Source organism: Brachyhypopomus gauderio, unplaced genomic scaffold, assembly GCF_052324685.1.
Source record: "Brachyhypopomus gauderio isolate BG-103 unplaced genomic scaffold, BGAUD_0.2 sc105, whole genome shotgun sequence".
Lineage (NCBI taxonomy): Eukaryota > Metazoa > Chordata > Actinopteri > Gymnotiformes > Hypopomidae > Brachyhypopomus > Brachyhypopomus gauderio.
Genome location: NW_027506926.1, coordinates 337,277 through 352,249, shown reverse-complemented (window position 1 = coordinate 352,249; position 14,973 = coordinate 337,277). Strand labels below are relative to the sequence as shown.

Genomic DNA, 14,973 nt, shown 5'->3' with positions numbered 1-14,973 from the left:
GCACGTCCTTTCCATTGACTCATAATCAGGTCGTAATCTGGTGCACTTTTTTTCCAAAAGGATGAGATTGTTCTATCTTTAAATCTTCTATCTCTCAGGTTCTGTGGGATCCTGTGTACATTTTATTGTGAAAAGTGGAATCCTGTGGGCACTGTATTTTGAATAGTTGGATCCTGTGAGCATTTTAAATAGTGGAATCCTGTGCGCATTTTGTTTTATTTTGAGATGTGGGATCCTGTGGTCATTTTATTGTGAATAGTGGGATCCGGTGGGCACTGTATTTTGAATAGTTGGATCCTGTGAGCACTTACTTTTAAATTGTGGGATCCTGTGGGCATTTTATTGTGAGTAGTGGAATCCTGTTGCATTTTAGTTTGATTTGTGGCATCTTGTGGGCACTTAATTTTGTGTGCATTTTGTTTTTTGAATAATTTGTAATTTAAATTTCTTTATACTTATCATAGTGTTGTCCGTTGGATAATAGGACTGAAAATTGTTTGCACTTTATGGTACAGGTTGTGACTGTCCTTGTGCTGTGAGGAAGTATGTTCCTGAGCTCAGCTGATCATTTTGCAAGTGTGGATGTGCACTTAAATACACTTTGAAATCGATTAAAACAACTTGTGCTGAATTTGGTTCATGATTCATCCATGCATTAAATAACTGAAAATAACTAAGTAACTTTTACTCAAATTACATTTTAAATGAAGTAATTTTGTACTTTTACTCGAGTAAATTTTGAGATGGGTAATTTTACTTTTACTCTGAGTAGATTTTAGGCAAAGTAATGATACTTTTACTCAATTACAATTTTTCAGTACTCTTTCCACCTCTGGTCTGGACCCTTGTTAGGGTTGCTCAAGCACCCCTAATGAGAGCTTTTACCCTAGAGCCATCACTGCACTAAATACATTAAATAACTGCAAAAATGTAAATCCCCAAGCCATGTGAAATATAACCCATGTAAATAATTCCCACGTGCAATATGTGCAATATTTGTAATATGTGCATTACTTGTAACATACATTGTAATATAGCTTGTGCAGTATTCAAAATATCACGCAAGCAATCTACGAACCATGTATATGTGGCACTACCTCAACTTATAGATTTATGTTTTATGTTGTGTGTGTATTTACTGTACTGGCAAACACCTTGGATGAAAATCAAATTTCATTGTAATGTAAATTATAATGACAATAAAGGCGATTCTGAAGTCTTTTTTAATCAACGTTTGTTTCTAATAAGCTGAATAAATGTTCAAACCATTGAAAATATATAATTAAATATAGAGTTTAACAAAACAACCCCCACTCCTTACTAAGAAACATGTGCAGTATGTTTTAGAAATAGTGACGTGTTTGGCAGGTTGCTCCAACTTCACCATATACAATTCTGATGCCCTCTGCATCAACTTTTCCACTGAGAAAGTAATTATAAGCATCTAAATTGCAGTAAGCTTTCACTGCCTCTCTGGTGTAAACACACTGTTTCAGCAACATAGTAATGATACACATCTGGGTTTGTCACTTCAGATAAACATTTGGAAACAGTGGGGAAAATGCCTTAAATTCTTCATGTCTGAGACTCAGTTTTGTTTTCTTTCATCTCTGTGATCTCCCATCACATTCTGTCTTTCCATTTAGTACAATCTTAATGATGCATAAGAACAATCAGACCATCTTGTTGATTCAAAAGCTTTATTAGCATTAGAACTTCACATTAAACATTAAATACATGAAATTACAACATCTTCAGGATCTTTTCTGTAGATTAAATATCTTTTAAAGACAACCAGATCATACAGAATTCAGAAACAATGACAAATACAGTTTGAGCTGAGCCACTACAACACTGCCAGCTAACACACTTCAGAAACCGGCCATCCATGAACCCACCTACACTCTCACAACACTCCCGTTAAATGCTTCAACACTAAAAGAAAACAAAACGGGTATTTCCCCGATATACCCTTCAATAACTAAGGGATCATTTAAACACAAGATCCTCTCTGACTGAGGAAAAAAGACAAATCAGGTAGGGGTTGTTTAAGTGCATTACTGCCAGTCAAATTACTGGAGCAATTTGATATTCAGTGCCTGTACTTTTGGTGAAAGCTTGGTTGAGTCCAGGTCCATCAGGATTTTCTGGTACACCTCGAATGTACGCATGCTTTTTGGATAACTCAAATTGAGTGTGTAGATGAGCCCATAAAGCATCACACATGTATGGCTGACACTCTGCAGGTTATGGAGAACTTCCACACCTTCCAGCACAACACCAACATCAGCAAAGCGTCCATTACCATCAGGACCATGACCCTCTGCTCGGCAACATCTGCCTCAGCCTCTCTGGATTCAATGTCCTGGAACAGAAAGAACAGGATGATGAGCTGTGTGACCCTAACCTGGACCACCAAAATCTAAGCAGCTCATCCTTAGGCCAACTGAATGTTAATTTGAAGATATTTCTTTAAAGCAGTGGTGTGCACAGACATTTTGGGGGGCAAGTACTCGGGGGGGTTGAAGGGCACTGTTTAGCGCACGTGGTACACCTAATTATAAAAAAAATTACAAGCACATGTTGAATGAAATTTGACATTTTATTTGTAACATTCTCTAAACGTGAGTTTTCAACGGAGAAAAGTCACGCAGCCAACTGATAAAATTCATATCCAATATTAACTATATACAGTAATTTTTAAGTCCTTCAGTTAACTTCTGTTTACCCTCCACTGTCTGCAGGCCTTGTTGCATATATTTTGCAATTAGTAAATCAATATAGGCCTACAATTAAGACAGTAAAAAGACCAAAAAGAACAAGAAGGAGTTATAGGCTACTGAGTGTTGTCATTACATGAATGCAGATGGGCATTTTTCACAGGTAATGGGGAACTTCCAGTTTCTTCTTTCACAAATGAATGTGTTAATTTATGTTGTCTAACAAAACCTATACAACAGAAAATGTTCAGCTTAACACATAGATCTGCAAACTCTACCTTAATTATTTGTATGTGGTCGTCCTCACGACCAGTCAGCTAAAAATGCTTAGTAGTTTGGTGCTGTATGAGACATTTTACTGCACAACAAAATGGTTTCACGTTGGTCTTAGAGGGCAAACGGTACGATTTGACTTGATGTGTATGTGACTTGGCTGGTGGGGCACGGGAGAAGTCTATCTGTGACCGTGTGTGCTGTGCTGAAGACGCTTCCTTCCACTCGCTGAACTGAACTGCTGCTGCAGCGCATCTGGTGTTAAAGGAAGAGAGAGGTCGGGTGTGTGCAAGGTGGTGGCTCATTTCAGGGCATTGTTTTTAGTCGCTCAGGTTTTCAAAAGATCATTTCAAACCGACCTCAGTAAAATGAAAACCGAAGTTTCTAAAGGGCACTTTCGTTGATAAAGGGCAGAGTTGCTGGTGCTTTAGCACCACCTGATGTCTATGTGTGCACGCCACTGCTTTAAAGCACTGCATATATGCGTTCATGAGAATGAGATGGATGCATGTTCAAGGTAACAATGACCTTAAGACCTTTGATCACCTCCTAAAAGCCTGGAAAAAAAGAAAAAGTCATAAGGATGCATTGTGTGTTTTTGTTAACATGAGATTATATACAGTCTTCTCTCAAATTGTGGACTTCTCAATCAAGATGACAACAACAATTAAAAACTCTGACAAATATCCTTTATAGTAGACTTGTTCTCACGTGTTTAAGGGTTGATCCACCACTGGGGGTAAGGCTTTGTGCTTCTTTAAGACAGAGGGATTTCTGGGGAGACTGCAGAGCCTGCTCTTTTCCTAATGAAGCCTTTGACCTGCTAAAGAAATGCAGTTAACTACACACCAACTAAAAATACATCTAACAATACAGAACCAGGAACCCTCCCACTGATTTTATTCAGATCAGCGATGTAAATACGTAGCTAGTAGCTGCTGTAAGAGCCAAATAAGAAACTGTTCATTGGTGCAGGGAAAACGGATTGAAGAAAAGGAGGCAAACCTCTCCAACCACCTCTCCCTCTCTTCTACAGTCTTCCTTCTCTACTCACCTATTCTCTCTCCTAAGCTCTTGTAGGGGTAAGGTTTTTTCTCCTTCTTACTCTCATCACTGGAATAATAGACTTGATGCACAGGCTCCACTACATCCTGACAGGAAGACCTTCATTTCCTGCGTATACTATAAGTTTAAGTGATTAATCAGGTGTGCAGTACTACTCTTGAATATTTTGCACTTTTCTGCCAAGGTGACAATAAATAATCTGACAATTATCATATGAAGGAGTAGTGTTGTTCTCACATGTTTGAGTTGAGCCTGGGCACCTGATAAATCACTTAAAACAGTAGTATGGTAGAGGAAATAAAGATGCAGTCTTCCAGTCAGGAAGTGGTAGAGTGTGTGCATCATACCCGTTATGTCTAAAGCTGACTCACATTGTGTTTTGTCCAGTTTTTTCAAATTGGTCACAAAACTTTACCTTGTGACGTAATAAACAAGGGAGGTGCTGAGCAGCATTGAAAAGCTGAAATGATTCAACTTTTCAGCACCCGTAAAGAAGTGAGCTGTCTTGTCTTGGCCTAAGAGAGGACAGTAGGAGTGAGAGGAAGGTTGGAGGGAGGACGATAAAGAAGAGAAAGAACCAACCTTTCCCTAACCTTCCCATGTCTACCTTTACTCCTCGACTGTTGGAAACATCCCCTTCTAGTCAATATTCAGCCCCAAGAGCAAAAATAATTCATGCTTCCAACTACACTGCTTTATGACTTACCTCTTGACATCTGGCTTTGGCTTTTCTGACTGCCTCAGATCCTCAGCTGCCTTTTCACAGAGAAAAACACTAATTATCCCATTGTTTCTCTCCATGAACAGCAATGCTAAACATACTACAAGAAAGACAGGAATGACATATTTGTAAATTACATTGTAGAAGGAACAAAATTGAGAATAACCCATTAAGACCAAATTTGTCACCTTTTTAAATTCCCATGCAAAATTGTGTGAAGTTACACTGGTGGGAGAGGAGTGAGTATGAGAGAAAGAAAGATACAGAGAAGACAGTAGGGGACAACAGTGAAAAGAGCAGGATGGAGAGAAAAAGAGACTGAGAGGAGAGTAGATGAAGACAAAGTATGAGAGGGAGACGGTGTGACAACTGCTAATCAGGCTTGTATTCAGGGTTTCAATGACTGTACATTCTCTAAACATATGTGTAGACACGAAAAATAAGAAAAAATCCAGGCTAAAATTCCACAGTATATCATCAATTAATGAAAAGACACATGGTTTAATTGAAAAAATAAACATTTACCGTATTTTCAATATCAATATAAGCCGCATCTAAGTTTTTTTTAATGGAAAATGTTGTAGCTATAAGCCGTATCCGGGCTAAAAGCCGGTGAGTTCCCGCTTACCGACGGGTCTGGTTAACGACGGACGGAGTTACGACCGACTTTTCTTAATTTCGCGCGGTGCGTGGAGGTGCAGTGGCAGCACTGTGGAGTGTAGTGGAGTGTTGTGTTGTGTAGTGTTGTGTACGATAAGCTGAAGCAGCACAGCCTCCACCGCAGCCCATCTCGGCAACGCGGTCGCTCCTTCTCACGCTGTACGCACGAGAACATTGTTAGTTTTTTTCTATTCTGTGTTTACGATCAAGGCGTGTCTAAATCTAGGTTCGCGCTTAATGACGAAAACTGCTTTGCGTCGGACTTTTCAGTCTCTAACCCCAACGTTAACCAGTTGGTTAACCACACAGTGCACATTTTGCATGCCCCGTGTCCTTGTCTTTCTCAAGCCATAGCTTGTATTTGTCCAACTGAAGCAGTCATAGTTGAATCGGCATTTACCAGCATTACGCTGATTTACACGTCATCAAAGTACAATCTACAGCTCCGCTTGGAGTCCAACGCTAACGTAGCGAACTAACCTGTGAAGTTACGTTAGTGGTCCGCACAAAGAAAAAACATGGCTATATTATATATGTTTATTTTTTCTTCCGGTTATCGACATATATTTATTGTGTCAAGCAAATTTCCATGACTTTTCCAAAACATTTGAGTATTTTTAGTTTTTCCAAAACTTATCCAGGCCTGGAAATTGCTATTTTCAAATTCCATAACTTTTCCAGGTTTTTCATGACCGTACGAACCCTGTGTATTGGTTATAGTTTCAGTTAACATGTCCACGTACTTGCCATATGTTCAAAGAAGACAAGAAGGCTTCCTTCTGTGTGATGTTCTCAAGGCGCTGGAGTTCATAAGCAGATAGTCCACAACATGCATCCTAGTGATCCCCCCACCACACACACACACACACACACACACACACACACACACACACACACACACACACACACACACACACACACAAATATTAGAATCCAGCTGATCAGAACCAAGAATCAAAATGACTTGACATTATTTGAAAGGCATTTCTTACTTAACACTTCCAAATCATGCTGCTGGGTCATAAGAAATATGAAGTGTCTGTGTCCTCACCTTGTTGTTTTGGTGAGAATTGTCATCCTTTACATAGTAAAGGCGTTTAGGTTTGGGTGCCCCAACCCGGCCCACTTTATCCTCAGGTTCCTCTGGACCAAGTGGATTTACTTCCTACAAACCGACAGCACTACCACCACTTTACTTTTGGGAATTTCTCATTCTAAACAAACAACCCATTGGACTTAATGATAAACTACTGGTGGTCAAGGTCAATGTGTTCTCATGTCTATCCCATTCTCATGAACGGCACGTTACCTGGCACATCTGGATGGAAATTACATCTGGCACAAAAGACAGTAGGCTGACATACCCCGTATTCTTTAACCAGTGTTCCCAGGTCTTCATTGAGGTAGATGCTCAGACAACTCAGCACACAATCACGCCTCACACTGATGTCTTCATTCTGGGAAAACAAACAAACACATATGATTCATGCTTGTTAGTGTCAGAGACTCAAACACAGGTGCTGAGGCTAACAAAGTCACTGACATTTCCCTAGTGGACCACCCCATCTGTAAAACACTCCAACAAAGTTATTTGTACTCACGACTAAGCTTGTGAAGCACATTGACACCCCTCCCCCCTAAAAAAAAAGACACTTTTATATTGCAGATTTGCACGAATCACAGAAATGCCATATTGTGAATTCACACCACAGAATTTTGTCAAAATGTAATGAGTTTGCACCTACCAAAACACCTCCATAGCACGAGTTCTCAAGTTCACCTTTAAATAAGCAGACAGCGCCTAATTTATTACAAAATGAGTATGCTAAATGTTGTGGACAAAGAGAATGCTTTCCGGCTTGCTTTGCAACTGATATAACTAGTAATTTTAACCTGCATGAAAACCAACCGCAATAGGTTAGTTTAATCCAGTATCAAACTGTATTACCGAACTAGCTAAGATGTCATGAAAAAGCAAGCCTGTTCGCTGTGATGTTAGCATGTGTTGGTATTGTCTTGTCCAGCAACACGACCGACATAAAACTACTTAAAATAATCAAGAACTATACAAATACATTTACATTGATGTGATGCGATATAAACTGCACGATTAGGACACATTTGAAAGTAATAAAACAGGATGTCTCGGATTGCTTACCGTGGCATGGACGACTCCTACCCACATGAACCTGCCTGCTGGAGACCCACGGGAGAGCAGCGCATTTCATTTCTCATAACTTCAATGAAAACCAGTCACATACATTTTATATAACAGAATCTTGTTTGATTTACAACTGTAATTATTTCAACTGTGTAGGTATAAATTAACTAATTACATTCAAGACATTTTAGAATTGATTAGATTATGTAGATAATAATTAATGTTAAGGCATAAATATAAAATATATGAGTTTTTAAATAAAATCAAATAGATGTAAATGCATAAAACTTACCTCTGCCATGAATCATTTCTGTGAGTGTAACAAACTAAAGACAAAAAACACTAAAAGGTCAGTTTGTGTAGTATTGCTTTTAATCTGTCAATAGAGCATTTACAGACTTTCAGAAGAGTCAAAAACACCACCATGATTTCCATGGAGTCCCAGTTAAAACATGTATGCCAGGGGTAATCAATTATATCTTTCCGCGGTCCAATTTTGGTCCGGGTCGGCGGTGTCGAACGTAAGTTGTTGAACGGAGGGGGGGGGGGGGGGGGGGTGGCGAACGTAACACTCATCACAGAATGTTTTTCCAGTAGCCCTGAAATAAATGCTCCGGTTTAAAATTTAGTCTCCCGTAAAAATAAAAAAATATTTTTGGAATTTGGGTCCGTATCCAGTTAATCGGGAATGTGATTGGATCCGGACCGCCATTTGGTGACCCCTGAGGTATGCACATTTCACATCAGCTTTAGTCACATATTAAAAACTTTAAAAAAAAATTAACTTTTAAAAAAATTTAATTCAAAAATTAAATTATTGAAACACATTGAAATTTCCGGACTAATATATTTACAGGAATCCAAAACACACAATAACACTATGTTCACTTTGTAAGCAAGTGTAGTCCATGCTTTCTGTAGGTCACAGAATAGAGGTGATGCAGAGATTTTAAGGAGGGTGTCATGTCTAGCCCCGCCTCCCTGTCAATCATGTATCACTTTTTAGTCTGTTCAGTCAAGCCCCATGTTACTTCCCCTTCAGCTGTGTCTCATTTGTAATTTAGTTCTGGTATTTAATCGTTGGTGTTCAGTCTTTGTGGGTTATTGTAAGGTGATGGTGCATATTATAGTGAAACTTATTGTGAAAGTAAAAATTATGGTGACCGTTTGTGGTCTTGTGCAGTCTGTTGTGTTTTGGATGTCAGATTTGGTTAATCTTTCTATATTTCTGTTTTGTTCATGGCTTCTCGTGTCTGTAGATGTCTGTGTGTGTAGTTTGTTAAGTTTTAGTGTTCTGTTATATGTCAGGTTGCTGGTCGAGTCTGTTGTCTTTATGTCTAATGATTAGTTGGTCATATGTGTGTTAGCCAGTTAGTTCCGTTAGCGTTATCATGCCTCATTGTGCTCGTGCTGTTCGTGTGTCTACTGTCAATTTGTGTGCAACCCCATATGTTCAAAGTAAAACCTGTTGGTTAAAAACCAAATTGTGTTTGCTTCCTGATTGCACAACACCTGCCACGTCACAGAATAATCCACCATTAAAGGACAGTGAGGGAGTCTTACGAGGTGAGGCATTATCAGGAAGAGGATTACGGTTACCTTCCAATGTGTATCTTGTCTGAGGACTTGATTAAACAGGTTAAGGATGGTGAACCGTTTGAGATACCCTCCTCGATTTGTCCCTCCCACGAGTTCAATGAGGAGGATAATTTGGAGGGGTTCATTCTCCAGAGCAGACAATTTTTTAAAAATTTGTCCTTGTCTCAGCCGAGAGAGGAAATGAACACCCTCGATGGGTTTTTAACATCTTGGAGCACGATTTGGCAAGAGTGGATCCACTGTTGATTTTGAATTTGGTGTATTCTCTGCTCCCGAGGTTGTTCATTTTCCACCTAGAGAACACAAGAGAGGAAGTCTCAGCACAGGCACCAGTACCCTAGAAGGTTACCACAGCCCCAACTACTAAGAGACCTGCTACAAGGACAGAGCAGCAGGACGTTAAAATGGCTGTTCAGTACAGTTCGCTGCTCCAAATCTGTAGCAGTACAGTGTACATCAAAGGCCAGCAGACGAGTGTCTGTGGCTGTACAATGCAGCCCCGACCTGCTAACAAGACTCTACATCAATACAGTGGTAAATAGGACCTGTTACGGCTCATGTACCCCTGGTGGCACCCCTAGAATCCCCAGAGGTACCAAAACATTTTTGGGGGGTACGGAGCATATTTGTATATGTGGTCTTTCATATATTCACCTCTGTATTGTTATCCGGTAACGTTTCTCATGTTCAATTACCAACTACTATATCTTATGTGCCAATCCACATTTACACTAACAAACTAATCACATTCATAACCAAGCAGGGACACTGATGCCAGTTAGCCTCCTAGCCATGGAGAGTGAAAACATAAGAAAACTTAAAATCATTCATGACTGATGAGGAAACGTTCAAACGTCTGTGCTCAGAGTCTCCCACTACTGTTTACCTGTGTGAATGTGTTGATGTTGCTGGAGATGACTCCGCTGAGTAAAACTCTTCCTACACTCGGAGCAGTGATATGGCTTCTCTCCTGTGTGAATGTGCTGGTGCAGTTGAAGACTTCTATGTGTAGTAAAACTCTTCCCACACTCTGAGCAGTGATATGGCTTCTCTCCGGTGTGAATGCGCTGGTGTTTTTTGAAATTACTCTGTGTAGTAAAACTCTTCCCACACTCTGAGCAGTAATATGGCTTCTCTCCTGTGTGAATGTGCTGGTGCAGTTGAAGACTTCTCTGTGTAGTAAAACTCTTCCCACACTCTGAGCAGTGATATGGCTTCTCTCCTGTGTGAATGCGCTGGTGTTCATTGAGATGACTCTGTCGATTAAAACTCTTCCCACACTCTGAGCAGTGATATGGCTTCTCTCCTGTGTGAATGCGCTTGTGCAGTTGAAGACTTCCCTGTGTTATAAAAGTCTTCCCACACTCTGAGCAGTGATATGGCTTCTCTCCTGTGTGAATGTTCTGGTGCAGTTGAAGACTTCTCTGTGTTGTAAAACTCTTCCCACACTCTGAGCAGTGATATGGCTTCTCTCCTGTGTGAATGCGCTGGTGTTCCTTGAGATGACTCTGTTGAGTAAAACTCTTCCCACACTCTGAGCAGTGATATGGCTTCTCTCCTGCGTGAATGCGCTGGTGTGTTTTGAGATTATTCTGTTGAGTAAAACTCCTCCCACACTCTGAGCAGTGATGTGGCTTCTCTCCTGTGTGAATGCGCTGGTGTTTTTTGAGACTACTCTGTTGAGTAAAACTCTTCCCACACTCTGAGCAGTGATATGGCTTCTCTCCTGTGTGAAGGCGCTGGTGTTGCTGGAGATTTCTCTGTGTAGTAAAACTCTTCCCACACTCTGAGCAGTGATATGGCTTCTCTCCTGTGTGAATGCGCTGGTGTTGCTGGAGATTTCTCTGTGTAGTAAAACTCTTCCCACACTCTGAGCAGTGATATGGCTTCTCTACTGTGTGAATGCGCTGGTGTTGCTGGAGATTTCTCTGTGTAGTAAAACTCTTCCCACACTCTGAGCAATGATATGGCTTCTCTCCTGTGTGAATGCACTGGTGTTCATTGAGATGACTCTGTCGATTAAAACTCTTCCCACACTCTGAGCAGTGATATGGCTTCTCTCCTGTGTGAATGCGCTGGTGTGTTTTGAGACTATTCTGTTGAGTAAAACTCTTCCCACACTCTGAGCAGTAATATGGCTTCTCTCCGGCGTGAATGCGCTGGTGTGTTTTGAGATTATTCTGTTGAGTAAAACTCTTCCCACACTCTGAGCAGTGATATGGCTTCTCTCCTGTGTGAATGCGCTGGTGTTGCTGGAGATTTCCCTGTGTAGTAAAACTCTTCCCACACTCTGAGCAGTAATATGGTTTCTCTCCTGTGTGAATGCGCTGGTGTTCGTTGAGATGACTCTGTTTAGTAAAACTCTTCCCACACTCTGAGCAGTGATATGGCTTCTCTCCTGTGTGAATGTGCTGGTGTTGCTGGAGATGACTGTGTTTAGTAAAAGTCTTTCCACAATCTAAGCAGTTGTAGCTTTTCTCCTTTTCCATGTTTACTGATTTCAACAGTCTGACATACTCCTCACAGATAAATGTGTTTATGTAGGTAACGTTTACAGCATTGATTCCTAGAGGAAAAAGACATTGCAAATTCATTGTGAGATGAAGATGAAACAATCATGACAAAGAACCATTTGGGCTCTGCATAATGCTAAAGACATTCATGCTAAATACCATCAGGAGACAGTGCTAGGCTTCCTTACTTAAAATGAAAACATTTGTCTATGTTGTGATACGTGTCTCTCTCTGTCTGGTTCAGTGTCACTCTATGTGCCAGTCTATAGGGACTTTTATTTTGTAGGGTTCATCAACTTTATTTTCAATGTTGTTCTTTTCCTTCCTTTCTCTCTCATGGTGCTGCAGAGCTGCTTTGGTCTGTTGAAGCTCCTTATGAGTTCCAGCAGTGTGATTTGATCTTTTTAGTTATTGTGCATCAGAGAATTAATCTATGGGCAGCACCAACATATCACAGAAAATTCACCTGTGCACACGATTACTTAATGTGCCTCTTTAGAAAGCGCTCCTGCTAAAAGTGTCCAATAAGTCACATGATCCACAAAGGACATTTTTTGTACGTACGTATTTGTACGTGTAGTGTGATATATTAGTAAGTTGCTGTGCATTTGCTTGAAAGTCACATATGAATGAACAACTATCACATTTTGTATTTGTAAGTTGTGGTTTTCATTTGAAAGTCATGTTATGTTTGCTTGCAAATAGAATATTTGTGGAATATGTTCTGTTTGTTTACAATGTTTGGGCAGCATTATAACTCCATAGCAGAGTTACTGTCCTGTTCAGAGGGGTCTATACCCCTGTCTATGTGGGTATAATGAGATTGGGAGATACTGTGTTAATACTGTGTTAAAGGATGTATAACCCAGCCTGTGTGTGTAATGAGATTGGGATATACTGTGTTAATAGATGTATAACCCAGCCTGTGTGTGTGTAATGAGATAGGGAGATACTGTGTTAATACTGTGTTAAAGGATGTATAACCCAGCCTGTGTGTGTGTAATGAGATTGGGAGTCTGTTCAAAGACCCAAAAACAAAAAAGGCTGCATTATGTATTCAAATCCAAAAGGTACAATTGGGCATACAGGCTACCTGTAGGCTGTGTGTGTGCTTTAAACTCTTGCTTAATTATCTGGATTATACTGAGAAATGTATCAGTCACAGGTTTAAAATATAACTCACCTCTTCAGAATATCTCAAATCTCTCACTGTTAAGACAACTTCTTCAACATTTCTGTTGGACTGAAAATGATTGGAATGAAATAATTAAAATTCCACACTTCACATTTATTAAAATAGAAAACATGTACATGCACACGTGGTGTAGATCTCACACATCTACTTTATTCAAACTGTGTCTCAACATAGATCTCTGAGCCATTTCATATTAAATGCCATGTCATTTTTACAGCGTATCTGTTAATGCTGTAAAAGGTGTTTGAAGCATAACTTCCTATAAACACCAACATAACGTTTTAGTAAAATGTATATTTGATCTCATATTGTCTGTCACTGATAAATAACAATGTACAAACAACTGGAGAAAATGACAGATGGGTTGAAAACTCAAATGCTGATCCCACAGATCACGACGACCTTCACCAAGACTACATGCACCCAGGGTGACAACATTAACATGCAAGCTTCAAATAATACATGTTATTAGTGTCATTTACTTTGTTTGCTCTGAAATATAGATACTGATTTAAAAAAAAAAGACAAAAAAAAAAGACAAAGGATCTTGCAGGGTGACAAGACTAGACTCCTTTAGAGATCATTTTCTATCGTATGAAGGATATTTACAAAAGAGAAACCTATTACCAATGGGAAAATAATTAGAAATCAAGGGCGTAAATTACATTTCAATGTGGGGCTGGGGAGACAATACACAGTAAACATTTTCTAAAGGAGTTCCTGAGGGGGCGTCAAAGCTTCTCCCAAATGTTATTGTGCTTAGGAAAAGTACACACATATATATCTATCTATATGATTTCACCTAAAAGTAAAATTACTTCAATGAATAACCAAACTAAATCAAATGTATGTAACATTACAACACATACACTATAACAGCATAAAATCAAATAAATCGTACATTAAAGCTACTGTAATAAAACCATACAATATAACTAGCATATAAGCTTTTATCTTTGTAACAGGAACCACTGAGCTACTAAACAAAAGAACCAAATATAATTATATTCGTATAGTATCAAATTTAAGTAGCTACGTTATCTGGCTGGGTTAGTTAGCGCTACAACATCCATTATAAAAACACTTTAACACATTGAATTTTCCACCAACTTAGTCAAGACACGAGATTCAACCGTGAGTAACGGAACGAACAAAATACTGTGGTTAAGATGTGGTTAAAAGGTGTTAGTGGTACGTATTACTAAGTTAAGTACTTACAGGTCAACCAGTAGTCCAACACTTCCAAACACCAACACGACAATAGGCGCAACTCCACTAAACGCCCGATGCTGATATTGAGAATAAGGAAACCTGTGGTCTGTAATGTCCGATGGTGATGGTAGGTAGAGGTGGGCGGATCGATCCAAATATCGATACCAACGCTGATATTGATTTGGAGCAATACTCGTGTAAAAAGATTAATACTCAATCTTTTTAACTCTCCCGCACACACCGACTGCTGCTGCGTACGTGGATTCATCAAAGTCTCTTCTCTGTCTGTAAGAGCAGCGTTGCCAACAAGTATCCGTATCTGCAGAAGCAAAAGTCCAGGGGGTGGAGCTAGATCTAGATCCAACTCCTCCCACCGTCCATAGTTTCTTTTGGACGGTCCAGGGGGCGGAGCTGCATCTAATCCAACTCCTCCTACGTGTCGCTTACGTTTTCCGACCAGGAAATATAAATCCAATAAATTCACCCTTAAGACTGCTACCGTTTAGAGATCAAAATGTTCTTTAAATGTTATTTAAAAAACACAATACACGTTTTTTTAAGTTTACAAGAAAACGTAAAAGTTGCCAACTTCTCAGTAAGGAAAAACGCTATTGGCTGTCCTAAAAGTCACAAAATGGCGTCATCGCCTAATTTGCATAATACCTGTTTTTGAAGCTGTAAAATAATAACGTTGTGGGAGAGAAAAAAAATGATTAAAATACCCTAAATATGTTAGAGTGACTGACGGAGACTGTGTGAGTTAAATTCAGTGATTTATTTTGTATTACACTGAAGACGCATTTATATTTACATCCGGCTCTGTAAATGCGGGGCGGGGTCAATCAGCGGCGGCT

General features: G+C 39.6%; 2 protein-coding genes across 5 annotated transcripts; both read right to left on the bottom strand.

The window, feature by feature from the left end:
- Positions 1 to 1,693: 1,693 nt before the first annotated feature.
- Positions 1,694 to 9,355, bottom strand: LOC143497297 (uncharacterized). Of its 3 annotated transcripts, XM_076993192.1 has the most exons (12): positions 9,200 to 9,355; positions 7,893 to 7,926; positions 7,598 to 7,676; positions 7,185 to 7,219; positions 7,041 to 7,076; positions 6,804 to 6,896; positions 6,491 to 6,604; positions 6,183 to 6,275; positions 4,765 to 4,814; positions 3,705 to 3,816; positions 3,522 to 3,550; positions 2,233 to 2,365 (listed from the first exon to the last, which is right to left on the bottom strand). In XM_076993192.1, the coding sequence occupies exons 3-11, from the start codon at positions 7,665 to 7,667 to the stop codon at positions 3,536 to 3,538; spliced, it is 618 nt and encodes a 205-aa protein (XP_076849307.1). In that variant the 5' UTR covers positions 7,668 to 7,676; positions 7,893 to 7,926; positions 9,200 to 9,355; the 3' UTR covers positions 2,233 to 2,365; positions 3,522 to 3,535. The 3 variants fall into 3 exon arrangements, 2 of the variants coding, with proteins under 2 accessions (XP_076849306.1, XP_076849307.1); XM_076993191.1 differs by lacking the exon at positions 3,522 to 3,550 and having other exon boundaries at positions 1,694 to 2,365; positions 3,705 to 3,813; positions 9,200 to 9,345; XR_013125791.1 differs by lacking the exons at positions 2,233 to 2,365; positions 3,522 to 3,550; positions 6,183 to 6,275; ... (5 more) ...; positions 7,893 to 7,926; positions 9,200 to 9,355 and adding an exon at positions 5,408 to 5,808 and having other exon boundaries at positions 3,710 to 4,573.
- Positions 9,356 to 9,378: 23 nt separating this feature from the next.
- On the bottom strand, positions 9,379 to 14,374 carry LOC143497290 (uncharacterized). 2 transcript variants are annotated; one of them, XM_076993183.1, is made up of 4 exons: positions 14,126 to 14,374; positions 12,896 to 12,955; positions 10,086 to 11,765; positions 9,379 to 9,492 (listed from the first exon to the last, which is right to left on the bottom strand). In XM_076993183.1, the coding sequence occupies exons 3-4, from the start codon at positions 11,686 to 11,688 to the stop codon at positions 9,482 to 9,484; spliced, it is 1,614 nt and encodes a 537-aa protein (XP_076849298.1). In that variant the 5' UTR covers positions 11,689 to 11,765; positions 12,896 to 12,955; positions 14,126 to 14,374; the 3' UTR covers positions 9,379 to 9,481. The 2 variants fall into 2 exon arrangements, with proteins under 2 accessions (XP_076849298.1, XP_076849297.1); XM_076993182.1 differs by lacking the exons at positions 12,896 to 12,955; positions 14,126 to 14,374 and having other exon boundaries at positions 10,086 to 11,901.
- Between the last annotated feature and the right edge of the window lie 599 nt (positions 14,375 to 14,973).